The sequence below is a fragment of the Chiloscyllium plagiosum genome, chromosome 2, assembly GCF_004010195.1.
Source record: "Chiloscyllium plagiosum isolate BGI_BamShark_2017 chromosome 2, ASM401019v2, whole genome shotgun sequence".
Lineage (NCBI taxonomy): Eukaryota > Metazoa > Chordata > Chondrichthyes > Orectolobiformes > Hemiscylliidae > Chiloscyllium > Chiloscyllium plagiosum.
In genome coordinates this window covers 36,914,796-36,937,724 of record NC_057711.1, presented here as the reverse complement: position 1 = coordinate 36,937,724, position 22,929 = coordinate 36,914,796, and the positions used below count along the sequence as shown (strand labels likewise).

The 22,929-nt window shown below is 39.0% G+C and overlaps 1 protein-coding gene across 9 annotated transcripts in view; it reads left to right on the top strand.

Moving 5' to 3' along the window:
• fcho2 (FCH and mu domain containing endocytic adaptor 2) overlaps window positions 1-22,929 on the top strand; it is a 208,063-nt gene that overhangs the window by 79,983 nt on the left and 105,151 nt on the right. For all 9 annotated transcript variants that reach the window (XM_043707634.1, XM_043707669.1, XM_043707650.1 and 6 more), the window contains exons 8-11: window positions 1,214-1,310; window positions 14,099-14,143; window positions 15,319-15,391; window positions 16,580-16,604. In XM_043707634.1, the coding sequence (XP_043563569.1) occupies window positions 1,214-1,310; window positions 14,099-14,143; window positions 15,319-15,391; window positions 16,580-16,604 (240 nt within the window). The remainder of the gene's footprint in view (window positions 1-1,213; window positions 1,311-14,098; window positions 14,144-15,318; window positions 15,392-16,579; window positions 16,605-22,929) is intronic.

The window sequence follows — 22,929 nt, the reverse complement described above, 5'->3', positions numbered from 1 at the left end:
TAGCAAAGTGATGGAAAATGTCAGTAGCTAAAAGGAGGATTTAATCACTAGTAAGGTCCTGCCTGAGGCACAGTTTGAGTTCTATGAGGACTATATGACGTTACACCTCATTACAGCATTAGTCCAAACATGGACAAAAGAGGTGAATGCCAGAAATTAAGTGAATGTGCCTTGACATCAAAGCAATATTTCACCGAGTGCAGCAACAAAGAGGGTTCTAGTAAAATTGAATTTAGTAGGAAAGCCTTCTGCTGGATGGGAGTCATACCTGGTACAAATAAAAAGTAATTGCTATTATTTGAGGCCAGTTGCCTTTATCTCTGGACATTGCAGCAAGACTTTCTAAGAACATTGATAAAGTATGGGTCTCACAAATGTCAAGCAATAATTCTGTCTAACATGAGTGATTTTAACCACTTCCACTTGATATCCAGTGATACTATCATCACAAAATCTCCAGTCATTAGCATCCTGAGGAGTCTCCAATGTTCAGAAACCCAACTGGACCAGATACACAAATGTTATGGCTCCAAGAGTAAGTCAGGGGTTTAGTATTCTGTGGTAAGTAATTTACTCTTGGTTCTTCAAATCCTCACTATTGACAAGAACTGTGCTAGAATAGTCTCCACTTGCCTGAATGGTTGTGGCTTTACCAACAGTCAAGAAGTTTAACACTGTTATAGCAAAACAGTCCACCTTATTAGCATGCCATCCTGGACAACATTTCCTCTAAGCTGAGCAAGTTTTGCGCTTGGCAATTAGAGTGTTGCCATGGATTGCAGCATTGACTTCCAATTCTAGAAGTACATACCATGCACAAACCTCAGAGACTTGTGCAGAAGGAAAATAAAATTAGAGAGAACACTGATCCACAACCTTATTTAACCCCAGTTAACTACTGCTCACAAGGTATGCCATTACAACTAACCAAGGCTTATTTATGAGTACTACCAAAATCCCCAATCTCTGTTAACCCAGAAGGACAAAGGCAGGCACAACCAAATTTGTCCAAGTCACAACAGCACTATGGGAGAGCCACACTACACAGATTACAGTGGTTGAAGACGACTCTCCACCACTTGTTCGAGGAAGGAGGAATAAATAATCGCCTTGATAATGATAACATTTAACAAATACAACTAAAGAAAAACATGACCAAGGTCAATTCCAAATATTTAAATAAATCTATTCATTAAAATAAATCTATTTTCAGGTGCATGATGAGTTAGTACAGAACATGGAGAGCACTACAGTTGAGAGCTTAATACAAAAGTTTGCTGAAACAAAAGGCACTGGCAAAGAAAGACCTGGTAAGATACTATATTGGCTTGTGTGTTAATTTTTCCTGACTGAGATTAAAACTGTGGAATAATTTGTGATACTGTGTACTTGGTATTACGGTGCTGATTTCACCATCAGCATTTACTGTTAAACTGTATTCCCTGGTTTTAGTTTCTCTCACAAGAGAAACATCATCTCGCCATCATCAGGTCATTTCCCATTCAGATACCATATGTTTCAATAAGATCACATCTCATTCTTCTGCGTTCTAATGGATACCTGCCCAACCCGCACAGTGTTTCCTTATTAGATAGCCCCTTCAGCCTTCCCTGAACTGCTTCTAATTCTATTGTATCCATTCTAAATGAAGAGGACGAATTCTTCATACTGTTAGCTGTACTCCAGATGTGGTCTCACTAAAAGTAAGTGCTTATATTCTGCCCAGCATAAGGAATATTTGCATTTATGGTCCATTGAACTATAGAATAAAAATGCCTTTAAAATGCTGCGGAAAATCATGCAGGCATGCCTATAGACTCGATGCAGTTACATGGTGAAAATTGAGTGACTGCAATGCTGATGAAATCATTTCTTGAAGAACAATATGGCCTTAAATACGGTGCAGAAAATCATGCCTTCAGACTTTATGCCGTTACATGGTAAAAATTGAACTGTATGTTGTGAAAGAAACAAAGATTTCTACTCATGTAGAACTTTTCATGAACACTGGACGTCTCAAAGTGCTCCAATCCATTGTAGTGTTTTTAAAGTATAATCATTATTGTGATGCAAAAAATTGTGGTGTAGCAAATGTGGCAGCCAAACTTGCACACAACAAAGTCACACACAAATCACTATGATAATGACTAGAATATCTATTTTTGTGACGTTGACTGAGGGATAAATAAGCATGGACAAGTACACCGAGGACCATCTGCCTACTGTTCTTCAAAATAGTGCCACGAGGCATTTTACATTTACCTAACGAGATAATTGGGGCTCAATTTAATGTCACACCTGAAAGGTGGTACTTATGGCTGTGTAACATTCCCATCCTCACTACAGTGGAGTGCTGTGTTTGATTTTTGTGTGAAAGTCTTGAAGGAGGACTTGACTTGGAAGCTGTGGACCATTCCCAAATCAAAGATATTTTCTTAAAATTGTTTTTGGGAAGTGAGCATTACTGACTTGGCTAGAATTTGTTGCCATCCTTAACTGCGCTGCAGAAGGTGATGTGTTCTTGAACTGCTTTAGTCTCTAAGCTGTCGGTGCACCACAATGCAGTTCGGCAGGGAGTTTTAAGATCTTGATCTGGTGACAGTGAAGGAGTGGAAAGATACTTCCCAGACAGAGAATGGGCCATAAATATAAGAGCAACAGAAGACCTTTTCAGCCCAGTGAGTCTAATTGGCCATTCAATGAGATCTGATAGTCTCAACTTCACTTTCCTATCTTTTCCCTATAACCCTTAATTTCCTGATTAAAAATCTGTCTATTTCAGATTGAATATACTTGATGACCCAACTGTACAGCTCTGCAGTAAATAATTCCACAGATCGACTATCCTCTGAGAGACTAGATTCATCCTCATCTCTGTTTTAAATTGATGATCACTTATACTCAGATTATGCCCTCTGGTCCCAGGCTCTCCCAAAAGGGGAAATCATCTTTATAAATCTACCTAAGTCCCCTAAGAATATGGCATGTTTCATTGAGGTTATCTTTCAGTCTTCTAAACACTAATATACTGGCCCAACTTAATCAACTCCTTTTTGTAAAGATCAGTCTAGTAAATGTTCTCTGGACCATTTAGTCCAACCAGTCCACACCGACCATGTTTCCAAACTAAACTAGTCCCACTTGCTTGCACTTGGCCCATTTCCCTCCAAACCTTTCCTATTCATGATTTTATTCAAACATCTTTTAAGTGTTGTAACTGTACCTGTATCCACCACTTCCTGTGGCAGTCCATTCCACATACAAACATCTCTGTTAAAAGAAGAAGTTGCCCCTTGTACTTTTTAGATCTGTCCCTTCTCACCTTAAAAATATGTCCCCTAGTTTTGAACTCCCCCAGCCTATCTGTGCTCTAAAGAAAACAATCCCAGCCTACCTAGTCTTTCTTCATAGCTGAAATATTCCAGCCGAGGCAACATCCTGATGACTCTCCTCTCCATATTCTCCAGTGCAGTTGCATCCTTCCGATAATGTGGCGACCAGAATTGCACAGAATACTTGAGTTGTGGCCTAATATCTTATACAGCCCCATCATAACTTGCCTGCGTTTTGTTCAATATCTCAACCAATAAAGACAAGCATTCCATATGCTTGCTTATGCACCACCCTAGTTGAGATGAAGGGTATATGGATCGGCAAACCAAGGACCCGCTGATCTTCTATACTTCCTAGGATTTTACATGCAACATGTATTCCCTTGCTTGGTTAGTCTCGCAAATGTATCATACTGCACTTTTCAAGATTGAATTCCCATCTGCCACTGTTCTGCCCATCTAACCAATCTGTCTAAATCTTATAGTCTAAGGCTTTCCTTGCTATTTACTATACCAACAATTTTTGTACCATTTGTGATCTTGCTATTCAAACATCCTTCATTTGAGTCTAGATTATTAATTTACACTGCGAATAGTTCTGAAGAAGAGTCATTGGACTCAAAACATTACAGAGTTTGTGAATTTCTTTAGCAGTTTCTGGTTTTTATTTGTAAATGTATCATGGGCACAAGACTAGCTCACAGTTGTTTTATAATACTCTATTTTTAGATTTTAATCTTAATTTAGTCACATCTTTTAATGTTTTATTAAAAAAAAATGAAAAATTCAATTCTAAAAGTGTATGATTGTTACTGTTTATTAGGGTGTCCAGAATTGTTATCATTTCTTACAGATAAGAATACCTGTCACTTTACACTTGGCAAAGACCTGTGTATTTTTAAAAAAAAAGTGTGGTTCTGTTGAAAAATATTTTCTGATCACGTTTTTGGTTTTATATATCAATTCAAATATTTCTAATACCTTTCTTAACATAACATAAATAATTTACATAGCTTCTGAGTCCCAATGTAAAAAAGGCTTTTTAGCAATATATGTGCATGTTGATTTCCAGCTATTTCATTATATTATTAAAAAGCTGCAATTTTCTATTTTTTTTAGAAATGAAAGGCATCAAACACAAATTAGAAATTGCTTGGATATGTTTTCTGTATACAAAACTTGACCTTTGTGAGCGAGCTCAACATCTAAGTACCAACGATTACCATTTGTTTTGACAGCAGAATTAATTGAGACTAAAACATTTCAAATTCTTCTTGTATCAAGCTGTTCATTAGGATTGCACTCTGGCTTCAGTGCTGTCAGAAAAATAACATGTTTTGCTATGATTAAACAGCAGAATGATAGTCGGTTCAGTGCTTTTAAGAGAGAGGTTGAATAAACTTTCTGCTGCGGAAACAATTCAGAAGTGATGCACTGCAAGGGGGGGTCAGAATGTTCACTCACATCCAGCTGAGTTGTCAACTGGCTCTAAGCCAGGCACGCAAAGCCTTTGTCGCTTCAAGCAACATTTGAAGCATATGCAATTTAAAAACTATCCTTTCATGCATGATTTCATGACACAAAAACATATCTCATTATAAAAATTGGTCTGTTGTCTGTTTACATTTTTGAACAATCCCGTTTTTAGTACTGGCATTTTTTTTCTTCTGGTTGTTCCCTCACTGCAGCAAATTTTGGGATTTGAGACAGTTTCAGCATAAATAGCTCTAAATGATTTGAGTCAAAGATGGAGCTAATAGGAACATTTCTAGTTAAACAGCTAGTGGTGTATTTTCACCGAGAGCTTTGTTTTACAGTCAAAGACCTTCATTCTTACTTTTCAAACCCACGCCTAATTAAAAAAGTAAGATTTCCAACTGATGTGTACAGTTCTTCTTGAAATTATTGCTTATTCAAGTTTAAGATCATCAAGGTTTATTTGAAAAATACTTGTTAATAATACCAGAAAATGATGTTGCTAAAGCAAAAAAATGTCATAGCTCATTAACATAGTGCAATAGTTTTGAAAACTGTATAAAAGCAAAAATAGTGTTTTTTAAAAACCCTTGAGTGCTACAATATTTTGGGGAAGATTCAACTGGTTAGTTTTATTCCTTTCTTTACTATTTTCCAGATAGGTATTCTGCAGTCTATAGAATTAGAGAATGATTACAGCATGGAAAAGAAACCCATTCAGCCCATTGTGTCTTTTCTGTAAAGAAACTGTTCACTCATTGCCACTCCCCTGCCCTGCATTTTGTTTTTCCTTTTAATATAATGTTCCAATTATTTTTGAAAGCCTCAGTTAAATCTGCTACTGTCACACTCAGAAGGTACATTCCAAATCCTAATCACTCATTGCATGGGAAGGGATTTCCTCATGTATAATTGCATCATTTGCTAATTACTTTAAATGTTTGCCCTCTGATTCTCAATCCTTCAATGAGTGCAATCAGTTTCTCCCAATCTGCACTGGTCAGACCTCTCATGAATTTGAATACCTGTATCAAACCTCTTTTCAACCTTCTCCAAGTAGAATGGTCCCAACGTTTACAATCTTTCACTGAAACTGAAGTTCTGCATTGCTGGAACTATTGTTACAAATTTCTTCAGCATCCTTCACATCATTTCTAAAGTACAATGCCCAGAACTAGATGCATTGCTCCAGATGAGCATTTTATGTTTGTTTCTATCTCTTTAAGTGATTCAGCTGGAGGCTAAGGAAGCATCAATAATGGTGACATTCAAAATTGAAAATGCCTTTTTTAAAAAAATAGTTTGATTGAAATTTTTTTTATGAAAATAGAACATCATAACATCAAAAACACAATAAACAATAAATCAACTACTGTTCTGCTTTACAAAAGAAATCAAAACTACACCTATTGCAAATCAATAAGTAAATAAGTAACGCCGCTCAGCACAACAAGACCTTAACTCTCAACCTTTGAGACCATCAATTATTAAACCCGCATTTGTTCGAAATTCTTTCTCCCATGGCATTAGGTTTATCAGACTAAACCATCATGGCTAGACAAAAACCCTAATCAAAATGGCGAACATTTAAGTAATTCAAAAAGGGCTGCCATGTCTTGTAAAAGTTGTCCATTTTCTGGTGCACCATATTTGTAAAAACATCTAAAGGAATATGTTCCATAATTTAACTTGCGCTACTTGGACAGACCTGCGGCATTCTCAGACACCCAGCACATCAGAATGTTCTTCCTCGCACAAAATGTGAGAATATTAAAAATCTTTTTCCCATGTACATCTAAGGGAGGTAAATTCAGCAAACCCAGGAGTAAAGAGACTGAGTCGACTTTGACATTGGTCCCCAAGACCCCCTCTATTACACCTGCTACAGTGCTCCAGTACACACGAAGTCTGTGGCAGGACCACAGACAATGAGTGAGGGTACCCATATTTATCTTATATTTGGGGCACATTGAAGATGCTCCCTCCTTAAATTTTGCAAGGCGATCTAGGGCCAGATAAGCCCTATGAAGAATCTTTAATGGTATAACATGGGTCCTATTACATATTGAAATCCTCTTCATATTCTTTCAAATGTCCTCCCATTTCTGAAGTGATCTTCACCCCTCTCTCTCCCAGACCTCATGTAGACACTCAATGTAATCCGAGGAACCTCCCCCCAACAAATGATAGAGAGTACTCACTGAAAGAGTGCTCTTACCTCTTTTCCGTATCAGATCTATAACACTCAGTCAAGAGCGTGATCTCCTTTCGGATAAAATCTCTAATCTGACAGAAATGCAAAAGGTCCCTACTCGATAATCCATACTTAGGAGTTATTTGATCAAACAACACCAACGTTTCACCCTCAAACAGATCACCCAGATAAGAGACTTCCAATCCGTTAAATCTGGGATCCATTGTCCCTGGCTGGAAACCCAGCATGCCAACTATGAGAGTAAGAAAAGGTGTGTTAACCATATTACCCTCCATCTGCCTCATTGCCCTCCATGCTTTGACCGTGTTAGTAACTGTTGGATTACGGCAATGTTTCACAACTGTCCTCATTTTGTCTAAAAACAACAGGTTGATAAGAGGACATTCCATCTGGGAGGTCTCAGTGTCCAACCATGTTGATGCCAAGTTCTCACAGGCTCAGTCACTTACAAAAAGATAGGAAAGAGTTCAGTTGATATCGTCTAATGTCCGGGAGGTCCACTCCCCCCAGTCCCTGGGCCAGTTGCAGTTTGGCAAGCTTAATAAAGGGCCACTTATAGTGCCAAATAAAAGAACTAAACCAGCCATTCAATTTCTGAAATGTTTGCCTAGGAAAGAGCAAAGGGAGGATCCACAAAAGGTACAATAAGCGAGGAAGAATGTTCATTTTGATAAGAGCGACTCGACCCAACTGAGATATTGGAAGGGCCCCCACATCTTTTAAGGTCTTGTTTAATCTTGTCAAACAAATGAACAAAATTAGCCTTGAATAGCTCATCAAAGCTAGGGGTTACTGAGAGGCTCAAGTAATGAAAGTCTGCCTCTGCCCACTTAAAGGGGAACCCACCTTTCACGCCAGGCATTCCCCTAAGGCCCTCAATTTGAAAAATTGATCTTGTAACCTGAGAAAGAACCAAATGAATTAATTAGTGAATTAATACACTATATCAAACAGGACACCGAGATTGCTGGGTTTGAGAGAAAAATAAGAACATTATCCACATGTAGTGTAATCTTATGCACATTCGACCCCACCTTTGGGGCAGCTAGATTAGGGTCCCCATGAATGGCCTCCACCAACAGCTCAATCAACAATGTGAAAAGTGAAGGTGAAAGGGGACAGCCTTGCCGACTGCCCCACCAATGTTAAAATTGTCAGACCTTATACCATTGGTGAGAACCGCCACCAGAGGATCACCGTAAAGGACCCTTACCCATCTAGTAAACACTTCACCCAGGTCAAAAAGCTCCAAGATATAAAACAGATATGGCCATTCCACCCGATCAAATGCCTTCTCCACATCCAAAGAGATCACCGACCCTTGAACGGATCGCTGCTGGCACACTTGAATCATGTTAAGCAACCTCCTAATATTATTAGAGGATCGGCGACCCTTTATAAAGCCTGTCTGATCTTCTTTAACAATAGAGGGCAATTCCCCTTCCAACCTCAAAGCCAAAACCTTAGACAAAATTTTATAATCAGAATTTAAGAGCAAGATAGTCTGTAAGAACCACAATCCTCCAGGGCCTTCCCCTTCTTGAGGATAAGAGAGATAGTAGCCTCTCTCAAGGATGGCAGGAGGCATTCACAACTATAAGAATAGTTATACATGTCTAGCATCAGTCCTGACAGTATGTTTACAAATTCCCATCAGGAATTTCCCAATGAGAAGAAATCTCTGGGAAGACCATCAGGGCCGGGTGCCTTTCCACTTTAAAATTGCCTCACCCGTCTCCTGTATCTTTGGTGCTGTTAATGGAGCACTAAGGAGAGACGCCTGCTCAGCAGACACTCCCAGAAGATCTGAGTTCCTAAAAAAAGATTCCATTTTATCCTGTCTATCCTCAACATTCAGACTGTTACAGTTCAGAACAGAACCTCTGAAATGCCGCATTGATCTTTTTAGCATTACAAGTAAGAGTCCTATTCCCTTCCCTAATAGAAGCAATAGATTGGGAGGCAATCTTCTTCCTAACCAGGTGTGCCAAATATTTACCTGACCTATCAGCATGCTCAAATAAGCTTTGCTTCGCAAAGAAAAGTTCCTTCTTGGCTGTATGCATAAACATGGAGTTTAAGGCGGATCAAAGAGCTGTGATCCGCTGCAACTTAGTCACTGATGGTGTAGTGTAATATACTGTCTCAGCTGCCTTCAGTTGTGCATTGAGCAGATGCTGCTGCTCTCCCTTAGATCGCTTCTGACTGGCTGAGTGTGAGATCATTATCCCTCTAGCATAGGCCTTAGCAGTCTCCCAAAGAATGGATGGATTACTAGCTGTAGCAGAGTTGGTGGCCAAAAATTCTTCAAATTCCCAACGAACTTGAGGGTGAAGGGATCCATTTACCAGCACTATGAGCTAATTGCATTGCCCTAATCCCGACCCTAAATATACTGCTGCATGATCAGACCTGGCAATATTCCCAATTGAACAAGATATAATCGAATCTAGATGAGCCCCGGGAGTTAGGAAAATATCAGTCTTTGTATGGCACTTATGAGGTTTGGAAAAGAACGTAAAGTCCCTGCCCATAGAATGAAAATGTCTCCAAATGTCTACCAACCCCAGTTCCACACATAGGTCACCCAACTGTTAGATTGTGGAGAAAGCTTTGGGGGGGCCTTTGGGCATTTTATCCAGCACAGGATCCATTAAAGCTTCCCCATAATAACATACCGCGATGCAAAGGCCATCAGTTCAGATAGTTCATCAGTCAAAAATTTAAGGGATTGGGCAGGAGGACAATAGACATTCAAAATACCAAATTCCTCGCCATGTGTTAGAGCTTTAAGGATAACAAACCGGCCATATTCATCTTTAACACAATCTATTAAATTAAATGGAAGATTCTTCTAGACAAGTATGGCCACCCCCCTGCTCTTAGTGTTAAAGGATGAGAAAAACACCCAATCAAACACTCCCTGCTGTAACTTCAAGTGTTCCTTGTCATTAAGGTGAGTCTCCTGCAACAGGGCAACATTCACCCTCTCCTTTTTAAGGCTCAACAACACTTCCTTTTAACTGGCGAATGGATCCCTCTAATATTCCAGGTGCACCATTTAAGAACACTGCTAGCCATGATCTTTTACAACCACCTTTGACCTGCCGAGGGAAAGCATTCGACTTACAGCACACGGCATATACCAAAGAAGACTCGTGGTGTCTATTTGCGAAAACCAGAACACAAAACTAACTACAAAACACAAAAGTCACTTACTGGGGGACTCTACACCCTGAGCATAGAGGGCACTTACACCTCCCACACACAACTCCATCCTCCTTTCCAGCTCAAGTCACACCCCAGACCCAAACAACAGAAGGAAACAGACAAAATAATGAGCACTCTGCCCGCACCCAACTATATACCAACACCAATCCTAATCAGAGAGAAAGAAAACACACCAACAACAGCTTCCTTCAGAACATTACAAGAAAGCTAGCAAGAGGAAAAGAAAACAGACATTATTGCCCATGTCTATAAATCCATCCGAATTATTTTAAAGTGTCCAAGAAACTTTTCACTTATTCTGAGAAGACAAATAATCGCACCGTGAGTAATACGAAGCACCACTGGGTAGCTCATCAAATATTGAAAACAAGATCCCTTACTTTTCTCTTGACCTCATCAAATGATTTCCTTTTACGGATCACCGCCACAGAAAAGTCCTGGAAAAATATTATTTTAGTTCCCTGGTAAGTCAGGGACTGTGGATCTTTCCCCACCCTTCTAGAAGATTCCAGGACTCTCTGCTTGTCCCCATAGCTTTGAAATCATACCAGGACTGGGCGGGCATGCCAATCCAGACCGGATCTGCACCCTGCAACCCGGTGAACTCTGTCAGAACTCTGTCAACCTTCAACCGGTCCGCCTCGGTATTCCAGCCAACAGACTGTGGCAGCCAGTGTTCAAAAAAAGCTTGCTAGCTGCCCACTTTCCACTCCCTAAGCAGCCCAACGACCCGGATATATTTCTTCTTACCTCGATTTTCCAGCCCATCGATCTGGTCAGTCAAGGCCTGGACCTGTTTTATGAGGGCCTGGATCTGCCCCACCGAGGACTCTATTTCCGATGCCGCGGTCCTCCGCTTAACCTCTTCAACTCATTTCCTGAACCCTTCCAACTCCTTCTCATGCTTTTGTAGCATGACTGATATTGGCTCTAACCGAGTGCGATTGTCTTCCATCAACTCCTTGATCATCCCTTGGATCGCTACAAGGTCTTCAGCGACGGTCTGCTGCGCAGGTACCTCTTTCTCAGCATGCCTGATGCCTTCAGCAAGTGTCCTGTGTGTTAAGGCCGGTATGCTTTCCTTTCGTCATCCTAGCTCACTCAAAAAGGATTTACAGTAGAACCTTGACTATCCGAACATCAACCATCCGAATCCCGGACCATCCGAACAAGATCCTAAGGCCCTGCAAAAACGGCACCAGGCAACCTAGCATTCAGTTATCAGTTAAACAGCATTATGGCATGCATTGCCAGATAATCGAGAGATGTTTGATAACCGGCACTCAATCAGCTATCGGCTAACCGGCACTATGATGTGATTTGCTGGATAATCGAGAGACACTCTGACAACTGACAATTATGGATAACTGCTTGTTTCCAGCCATCCAAACTCCCCGCCCGTCTCACTCAGACAATCAAAGCTCCAATACAAATGGATTTAAATGGTTTCACAACCATTTAACATAAATTTTCTCTGAAAAAAGGTAGGGTGGGGGGAGGGGCAGCAGAGTAAAAAGTATCACTACACCTGGGCTGGGTGCAGAGCTGAGCAAGGCAGATCTACTCAGATGACTGTCATCTTGAATCTCCTGAAAATGCCTTGACATTTGAAAGGAACGAATGATCTCTAATCCCACTTTAATCTACATTTAATTTAGATATTTAATTATATATGACTAATTGCATGGTTTGTGAAGGTTTGTCGGATGGCATTCCTTGACTAAATTAAATAAAACCTATATCTACCAATCATATGTATTTTCTAAAACTATCTTTATGATTTTATCTGAGTAGAGACAATGGCAGTAGTAGTAGAGTCACTGGGCTAGTAATCCAAAACTCCAGGTTAGTATTCTGGGAATCATTGCTTTGAATCCCACCACAGCAGATGGTAGAATTTGAATTCAATAGAAAATTTAGAATAAAAGGTTAGCCCAATAGTGACTATGTAACCACTATCAATTTTCAAAAAATCGATCTGCTTTGCTAATGTCCATTAGTGGAGGAATATGGCTGACACTTAACTGTACTCTGGACAATTAGGGATAGGCAAGAAATGGCCTAGCCAGTGACACCTACACCCCATGAATAAATTTTTTTAAATTACTCTTCAAAATTTATTTTATTCTTTCTCTGGGTATGTTTGATTATTTTCTACACTTGGAGCATAAGTGCATTTTGTACCCTGTTGTTTCAGAAATATCATACTAAAAGTCTTGGCTATCCAAAGTCGGGATCTTTTAGCTGGAGGGGCTTCTGGGTAGTGCTAATTTGCCTGCAAACGGGACTCCTGTACCTGACCTGCCTCAGTCCAAGCATCCTCATGGGCAGCATTGGCTAAAACTGGGATAGCAAGGCAACCCGAGCTTCTGTCACAAGATCCAGGGCCAACTAAGTGTGATGGGGTGTTATGCTAGGATGGGAAGATGAAGCCTTACAATGGGGAGAGGAGTGTTGTCATGAAGCAGTCAGGTGGGAGGGAGCACACAAGGGATACAAACCTCTGGTACAGAAAGGGATCCCATCATTCCCAAACAGGGACTCGAGAAGGATAAACCGCTGGACTTCATTCCATTCCTTCCTCCAAAGCACTAACTCTTCTGATTGGCATCAGAATTAAACTGGTTGGAAGTTGCCGTCAAGTAATCAGTAATTGGTTACTTAAGGGTTATATGGAACTGAAGCAAGGTATACCTTCACAGGCCACATGGTGTGAAAGTGCAGATTGAGGAAGAGCATTTGGAAGGCATTGGGGAACTTTTGTCTCCACCCCAGTGCACACATACATACTGGCAGATGACTGTTAAATTCTGCCCCAGGTCCTTTTGCAAGTGTTTTTCAAATTTATCTGATGCAACCCCTTTCCAAAAATCCGACAGTCCACTGGGAAGTAAAATTTAATGTGAAATGGACTTTTCATCTCCTAGGTAGATGAGGGAGCTTTTATTTTTCATTTTATTTACCTCTGAACTGATTACTTGTCAACTCATGGATTGCAATTACAAAACAAGGCGCTTTAATTATTCTTGGCAAGATTAGCATATTGTTGAATTAATTTTAAAGAATCTGACATTAAAGTAGCAGTAAAGTCAAATTATATGTGTAATTGTTTTGTATCAGATTGAATTAAGCTTCATGCTACAAAGTTTGGCTGATGTCTACACTTTTTCCTGGCCTTGGTGTAATTAGTGTTCCTATTTGTGCGTTCAGGAAATTAAGTTATACCTAGTAGGCATGCAGGCCTCTGACTTTGAGTTTGTTAACTAGCAGAAATCTACCTGTTGTTACACACTTGAGAAACTTATTTTAAGTGATTAATCATTAGGATGTTCTGACTTCTGTACAGAAGCATCAGTCGGTATATCTGCTGCCTTTAAGATTGTCCTAAGTCATTTGCTGTTTTGAAGGAAGCTAGTTGAAAAATGTAGTGTCTACTCTGGGTGCTCAGGTGTATTGCTGCCTGATGATGGGAGCAGAAAAACAAGACAGATGTTGCCTTGCATAATTCCTACCTGAAAAGAATGAGTTTGAATATTTCTTTTGAGAGAAATCAGAGGGCAACACAAAGGAATGGAAACCAGGTGTCATTAGTCTTGCTTTATTTGTTGCTTTGTGCTGATGGAATATATTCTGGAAGCAAAGCACAAGACGTTCAGCTGTATAATTTCATAAAAGATTATCCGATTTCTTTGATAGTGCATTTTACACATACACATATTTATCTTGCCACACAAAAAATTAAGCAATATTTTGACTGCTAAATTGAAACTTTATGTTTTCAAAACTATGATGAATTGTGAAGGAAACTCAATTTGAAGCTTCATGATTTGTTTTCTTGCTTTAGGTCCTGTTGAATTTGAAGAATGTAATGTAACCAATGCTCTAGAAGGTAAATTTTCAGCTGCTAATAAATATATATGATTCGGTAGTTTTGTTTATGAGATATTATAGCATTTGATGTTTCCCACATTGTCTTTCAAGATCCTAACAGCGACAGTTCATCTCACTCATCAGAGTACTGATTTCTTCCTAAACCTCTACAGCCAAGAATAAGTTTTATTTGCTCTTATTTCTACAATCCTTTTTCTTAATTGATTTCCACATAGCATGCTGCATACAGCATATTTAATTGCCTGTCTCTTTAATTTCTGCTCACGAGAGTTTCACACTCTGTACATGTCCTCCACAAAGTCTTTCAATCCTAATATCAAAGTGGAAAACCAAGTAGAAAGAAGGGAAATAAAATGGTAGGGAAGAAAGAGACAATTCCTGCCAATGAACACAGAATGAAGGGTGGTTTTACGTAAAAAGTCTTGTTCATTCTCCTTTTTCTTTTTAACTCTTTGCAGATCTGTCTAACAGCCTGCATCATGTACTTCCTCTTCATTCACCATTTTTTCCTTTTCTTACCACTGAAGGTTGACTTCCTTTTCCCCCTTCCCTGCCCATGTTTATTCTTTTTCTGTTTTCTCCCCATACTACCTTGCCCGCCACACCCGCAAGAAAAAAGTTGCAATTCTTCCTTCTCTTGTTCCCCTTCCCCTTCATTTCACACATGTACTCATGTGCTAGCTCTCGCCTTCTTCATTCTCTTTTCGGCTCCATTCACTTTTCGGCTTCATTCTCAGACAATCCACCAAGAAGAGAACTACCACAGACGTGACTACAGCAACATAAGAAAAAACTCTTTGCATTTGAGACATGAGAAATTATTCTCTAATGGGGATAGTGAACAGTTTTAAAATGCTTATGTAATTCAGGGAAACCATTAAATAATTGTTTAATAATTATTGAGCAAAATGAAAACCGAAAGAACTGCAGACACTGTAAATCAGAGACAAAAATAGAAATTGCTGGAAAGGTTTAGCAGGTCTGGCAGCATCTGTGGAGAGAAATCAGAACTAAGGAAGGGTCACTCAACCAAAATGTTAACTGTTGAGAAAATTTGGTTTTGGAGGCTTAACTATATTTTCAGATATTTAAAGAAGTATATTTCTTTTTGCAATATTGGATGTCATTTTAATTGAAATTATTGATTTGTTAACCAGTACTTTTGTATTGCAGGGGTGAAAAAGTCAAAAAGAAAACCTTTTGGGATACCAGGACGGATAAAAAAAGAAAAAGATGCAGATTCAATGTGAGTTTTATTTTAATGGTACAGTCAAATGTTCAGAAGGTTCTTGAGGTTATGCAGTGTTCATAAGAATGTTGTATTGCTATCATACTTTAAAAGTTTCTTTTTAGCTAAAGATCATGCATTCTGTGGTATTATTGTTTTTCACCACTTTAAGCTTCTACAAAGGAAGGATTTTCTGGAATTTTGTCTCTTGTGATGTTAATTAGAGTCCCTTTTCTGTTGCCATTGTTCCCTGAAATTTCCACATCTTCTGGCATGAGAGTTTGGCCTGGCAAAGGTAAATTTGCTAAGCTAACTTGGAAAGAGCCAGTTTTAAACTTGGGTCTCCTTGACCTATTCACCTTAGTAAATCTATAAAAATTTGTTTTGTTGCCATTGGTTTTGTGATAGAAAGTGAAAGTCACTGTAGATATGACTTGAATGATTGAGAACAGATTCTAATACAGCTGGCATTCAAACTTTGTCTTGTAAGGACTCTAAACAGATCCAGGTCTGTTGTAGAAGAGAGATGATAGGAAAATGTCTGCTAAGCTCTGGAACTTCTTACTTGCTCAGTCTTTCTTCCCTTTGATACTCTTAACATTTTTACCCAAGCTTGACATTACATAATCTTTTTCCTTAAGATTTATTCAGTCATCTGCTAAAATGATGGATATTGTGGGCCTTTTCTAATGTTGCATATACTTAATAGCCATACCATAATGTACATGGCATACAATGCCATATAAATAAAGTAATAAGAACAATAAAATAGGATGATATCTGGAAGTGAATCTGAAGCAATAATTGGGTCTTGGGTTTGATGAATTTTCACTGATAGTTTTAGGCACTCACAGCTGCTAAATGGAATATTTCTTGTTAAACAATAGCTTTTGCACCATGTCGATGAAAGTCCTGCATAATCAATTTAAATTTGTTTGTTTGTTTTCTTGTCTTTCTCAGTGCAGTCTTCCAATTATTGTAACATCTACAGATTTAAGTCCAGTTCCTTTTATGCCTGTCTTGAAATATTTTAGAATATAATTCTTTGATGTATGAAATGTATTTTATATAATAGTACAGATAAAGTATGAGTAATCCTTCTTAACACAAAATTGCAAATGTCGGCCAGTTCATTTTAAATACTACTTTTGTTTCTGATTGAAATATTTTGAGCGGTTACATTTGTTTTTTTTGTTCCTTCCATAGGGAATCTCCAGATGCTGATTCAGTTGTAAGTAAATTGTGCAAGGCACAAATATAATTATGGACAGTGTTTGGCAGTAAAATCAGCTCATTCTTTAGGGAACTATACCACTTTGATAAAATGTTGCATCTACGCTACAGGAACAGAAATAACCATTTGAGTTCACATCATGAGAAAAACTCATAAATAAGAACTTCAATAACGTACCCAGTAAATAGCTCATTGAGTAGCTGAGCAAACAGAGCCTTGATTTACACATTGATGACCATAGACTAGAGATTTTAAATGCTAAACAGTTTTCAAGCAGCTACATTTTGTGTAGATGCATTTCTAAAATGTTATTGTCCTATTCAATAGTAGTACAGAACACAAAAGAAATAAAAGCTATATTGGCAAAATATATTTCCAGTTAGAAATACCTTAATACAAATTACATTCCCTCCAATTTTTCCTGCCCCTGCATGGAGCTCTGAAGTCTTTGGTGGCAATGGCTTCTGGAAGCAGAAATCAGTGCATCTGCATGCATTTTGCATGGACCCTCTGAGCGGCCGCGCAGCTTAGAGAGAACATCAAATACAAACATGGAAATAAAGCTTCAACCTGTTTCTCACCACTATCCCTTAACAGTGACTCAATCCCAGAGAAATATCACTGTTATTTCAATTCATTAATTTTCTACTTGATTAACACTTTCGAGTTTCTTTTTGAGCTGTGAAGACAATTTTACAATTACATAGTATTAATGGCCTAAACTTTATCAGTTTTAACAACATGAAGATTTCTATCTCTAATAATTTCCTTGAATGCTCCCCATATTAGAAAACAGAAGTAGTGAAGGTGACTTGTTCACCTGAATTTAACTGAATTGAAAAGAATCCAACTAAGAGAAAACCCTTTCCTTTTTGAACTAAACTCATATTTATTTCTGAAATGAAGTCACGACAAAACTAATTGCTTAATTCTGTTTATTCTACCTGTCATCAACTCAAATGCATCATTATCTTCTGTATTATACTATAGTGATCCACCACCACTTTACTGTAGTTATATATTGTCTTAGAACTGATTCACTTAGGTGAGTATTCCAGAATGACTTTTTGACCTTTAAAACAACCTTCATGGAAGTAATGAGAACCAAGTGATGCTTTTGAAGGGTATTTTTTTCAATTTACGGGTATTTCCTTAATCAAAAGAAACAAAAATTATACCTGATTTTCTAAACTGAAAGTCTAATGCACAACTGCTTCTTTTGTTCACACATAAAAGTCTCCCAAAGTAAACAAAACCCATTGCTCACATACACTCATGCATTTTAAAAGAAGTCACTGTGGCTGAAGAAATGCTAACAAGTTAATAGTAAACCCAATCAGGTACCTAGAAAACCCATGTGCCGTAATTTCAAATTTAAGAATCCAAACTTTAAAATCAGTGATGTTGAAATTTACATGAATGGCACACTTTGAAGAAGAGTTGGATAAATATTCCAGGCATTATAATTTATTTGGTATTAGTATAGCAACAGCTATAAATTTTGACCAGTCCAATACTTTCTTTTATGCTTCAGCTCATAGACATTCTTCCTTACAATATATTGCCTTTACTGCTATGACACATATAAATAACAGGCTTCTGTGAGCTAATGAGTTGTATCTTATTTAGGGGAGGATAGACAATTCGACTGCTTTATACATAATTAATAACCATAATATTTATTCCTCTACACATTTTTGCAAGTGATAAAATTGAAAAGGAATTGGCATAGACAAAGTCTTTTCCCTGGGGTGGGGGAGTTCAGAACTTGAGGGCGTAGGTTTAGGGTGAGAGGGGAAAGATATACAGGGGAACCTCGATTATCCGAACGTGATGGGCGGGCACTATTTCATTCGGATAATCGGTTATTTGGTTAATTGATCAGATGCCTTTTCTCTGGGGCTCGGAGCTTTTAAAGTCTGCTCCCTGTTCAGGAGACTAGCACCAGTACACAATCGCCCCCTCTCCGGGGAAGCTGGACTATACACCAACAACAAGGCTGCTGCTGCTGTTGCAGCTGTTGCAGTAGCCTTTATGGGGTAAGTCTCCAAATAGCGCACACACAGACACAGCCACACACACAACCTTTTACTGCAACGTTTTGACAGGTTCCACCTCTGCCCTGTACAGGACAATATTGGCGAGATTATCTGGGGAAGGGGGTGGGGTTAGGGTACACCCCTCTGTAGAACTCCAGGGAAAGTGTGGGAGAGAGAGAGAGGGCAGGTAGACAGTCATTTGGAGATGGTGCCTGTTTAATCACTGTAAACAAAAGACTCGATCACTGTTGGAAACACATCTTTGATGTAATGTTTCCATTGGGACCTCGAGATCTCCTTTGGATAATCCGATTTTGGGATAATTGGTATTCGGATAATCGAGTTTGCTCTGTAAAAGATACCCAAGGGGCAACCTTTTCATGCAGAGGCTGGTACGTGTATGGAATGAGCTGCCAGAGGAAGTGATGGATGCTGTACAATTGCAACATTTAAAAGGCATTTGGATGGGTATATGTATAGGAAGGGTTTGGAGGGATATGAGCCGGGTGCAGGCAGGTGGGACTAGATTGGGTTGGGATATCTGGTCGGCATGGACGAGTTGAACCGAAGGGCCTGTTTCTGTGCTGTACATCTCTATGACAGGTCATAGTCCAACAGGTTTATTTGGAAGCACTAGTTTTCGGAGTACTGCTCCTTCACCAGGTGGTCGTGGAGAATAAGATTGTAAGACACAACTTATAGCAAAAGTTTACAATGTGATGTAACTAAAAAGTAATGGGACTATGTATATAGTTGTTTTTAAGCAATTGCATAATCATGATAAACAAAATATGTTTTTAAGAAGAATACTCTTTATTGCTACTCTACAAAAGTGTTCTTGCTTTATTTTTGTCATTTTAAAAAATCATCCATGCACTTTGCATCTTCTGCTAGAGCCTCATAGTGATCGCTACCGAACATGTAAATCCAGATTTCAACTTAGAGATTCAGCATGTTTGTGGGATTCAAGGAACTGTTGCTGCTGGTTTCCTGTACGTCCTTCAGAACTTTACTGCAGTGATTCTTTAAGTATTTCTAAAATTTATTATGAAATGTAGGCGTCACAGACAAGGCCAGAATTTATTCTCCATCCCAAATTGCCCGTGAAAAGTTATTGTAAGCAGCCTTCTTTGAATCACTGGAATCCTGTTTTAAAGTGTGATGTCCAGAATTAGAACACAACACTACAGTAAGGTTGAACCCAGTGCTTTATAAAGGTTCCTTGCTTTTGTATTCTATCTTCCTTAGCAGAGAGATCGATGACAACGGGGCATATATTTAATTGTTCGAAAGATTAGTGGGAAACAACGAAAAATGTTTTCTCCAAAAGAGCAGCAGAGGCCTGAAACCCTCTGCCTGAAAGAGTAATGGGGTTAGAAACCCACGATTCATTTAAAAGAGACCTAGGTATATGGGTGTGCAGTAACTTGCAGATCTGTGGACAGAGTGCTGGAATGTGAGATTAGGAAGGATTCAAGATGATCTGTTTGGAATAAGCTGTTCCCTTTGGCTGAAGATCGAGAACCAATTTAAGTTGAATGTAAAAAGGATGAAAAGGACACAAATTTCTAGACAATACAAAACTTGGGAAATTGTGAATAATAAAAATGGATAGTAAGGCACTTCAAAGGGATAGTTGGAGGAATGGGCAGAGAAGTGGCATGTAAAATTTAATACAGAGAAGAGTGAAGTGATTTATTTTGATATGAAAACCATAGAGGCAATGTAAAACAAAAGATACAGTTTTAAAGGAGCCATAGAGACAAAGGATCCTGGGTGTGGATATGCATACCTCATTGAAAGTGGCAGGGCAGCTTGAGAGCGCAGCTAATAATGTATACAATATATTAACCTGCCTCAGTCAGGGCATAGAATATAAGAATCAAGGAAGTTACATTCAACCAGGTATCTATAAAATGCGGATTTGATCTCAACAGAAGTATACAGCCTCAGTTGAAGCCTTGTGTCTGGTGCTGGATATCACACTTCAGGAGGAATGTGCTGAGAAGTTTCATGTAAATGGTTTTGGGATTGAGGAACTTGACTGACTTAGAAAGACTGAAGTTGTTGAGTCTATTCTCCTTGGAGAAGAGAGGGTTGAGAGGAGATTTAATAGTTATTCAAAAATAAAGGAAATGAACAGAGTAGATGGAGAGGAACTTCCCTTTAGAGTAAGTATTGAGACCATAGGGGACTGACTTAAAGTAGTTGGCAAATGAAGGAATGGTGACATGAGGGAAAACATTTTCTCTCAGCAAATACTGAAATTCTGAAATACACTGCCTCATATTATGATGAGGCAGGGTAAGTTGAGACTTTCAAAAGGCAATTGGATTATTGAAGAGGAAAAACATGCAGGGCCACAAGGAAAAAGCTGGGAGTGGTGCCAGTTAAACTGCTTTTCCCAGGATCAGCACAGTCATGACGGTCTAAATGGCCTCCTCCTATAACCGTTCTGTGATTCTTTGAAAAACATTCTAATGCAATATGTGATTAAAATAATCATCTATTCCTACTCATAGTTCACACATCTGCACAAATGCAGGAAGGATGGTACTGATTTCTGAGGGAGTCCACAACCAGGGGTCACAATCTAAGGATATAGGATAGGCCATTGAGGATTGAGATGAGGAGAAACCCAGATTCTCTGCGAAAGAAAATAGTTGACGCCAACACATTGACTGCTTTCAAGAAAGAGTTATAGAGTCACATAGCATGGAAGCAGACCCTTCAGTCCAATAGTCCATGCTGACCATGTTCCCAAACTAAACTAGTCCCACTTGCCTGCGTTTGGCCATTATTCCTTCAAACCTTTCCTATTCATGTACTTATCCAAATGTCTTTTCGACTGTGTCTTGAGTCTTGTGTATGAATACCTGCAAAAGTCTGAAGGAAAACGCCTAATCCCTCCTATGCCCAGTATCTTTTCAGGAGTATTAATTATGAAAAACTCATGTGCTTACACAGCCTCATGTAAATTAAGGTGTTTGCTGAATTTTCAATTCTGACAATTTACTAGTTAAATTTTAATTGTTATCCAAATTCATTTGAGAATTATTCTAACTAGTCTCCCACCTATTGCCCCATAGTTTAAATAGCTAGCAAATTAAAAGTAAGTTCATAAGGAGTGAGTACACGGGAAGACCAAGAACTGACACTTTCAATTTAGCCTACAAACATGTAGGGAATATACTGTGAAACATGATTCGGGATCACAGTACCCAGAGACAGCCATTTCCATGCTGTTAGTTTCATTTTAAATGTAGCTGAACCTGCATCCACCACTTCCTTTTGCAGTTATTTCACACATAAATCACTTGTGTAAAAATGTTGCCCCTCATGTCCTTTTTAAAACTTTCTATCTCACCTTAAATATGTGCCTCCTAGTTTTGAACTCCCCCATCCTAGGGAAAATACCCTTGCTATTCACCTTATCTATGTACCTCATAATTTAATAAAACTCTGTAAGGTCACCTCTCAAACTCCTACACTCCAGTGGAAACATCCCAGCCTATCCAGTCTATTTTTATAACTCAAACCCTCCATTCCCAGCAACATCCTGGTAAATTTTTTCTGAACCCTCTCCAATTTAATAACATCCTTCCTATTGCAGAGCAACCAGAACTGCACATAGTACTCCAGAAGAGGCCTCACCAACATCCTGTACAACCTCAACATGACGACCCAATTGCTATACTCAATGATCTGAACTAAACGCCGCCTTAACCACCCTGTCGACCTGTGGTGCAAATTTCAAAGAATAATGTGCTTGAACCCCATGATCTCTCTATACTGCAACACTACCCAGGACCCTACCATTATTTCTATAAGTCCTGCCTTTATTCTACCAAAATGCAATACCTCATATTTAGACAATAGACAACAGGTGCAGGAGTAGGCCATTCTGCCCTTCGAGCCTGCACCACCATTCATTATGATCATGGCTGATCATCCTCAATCAGTATCCTGTTCCTGCCTTATCTCCATAACCCTTGATTCCACTATCCTTGAGAGCTCTATCCAACTCTTTTCCAGAGACTGGGCCTCCACTGCCCTCTGGGGAAGAGCATTCCACACAGCCACCACTCTCTGGGTGAACAAGTTTCTCCTCATCTCTGTCCTAAACGGTCTACCCCGTATTTTTAAGCTGTGTCCTCAGGTTCGGTACTCACCCATCAGCGGAAACATGTTTCCTGCCTCCAGAGTGTCCAATCCTTTAATAATCTTATACGTCTCAATCAGATCCCCTCAGTCTTCTAAACTCAAGGGTATACAAGCCAAGT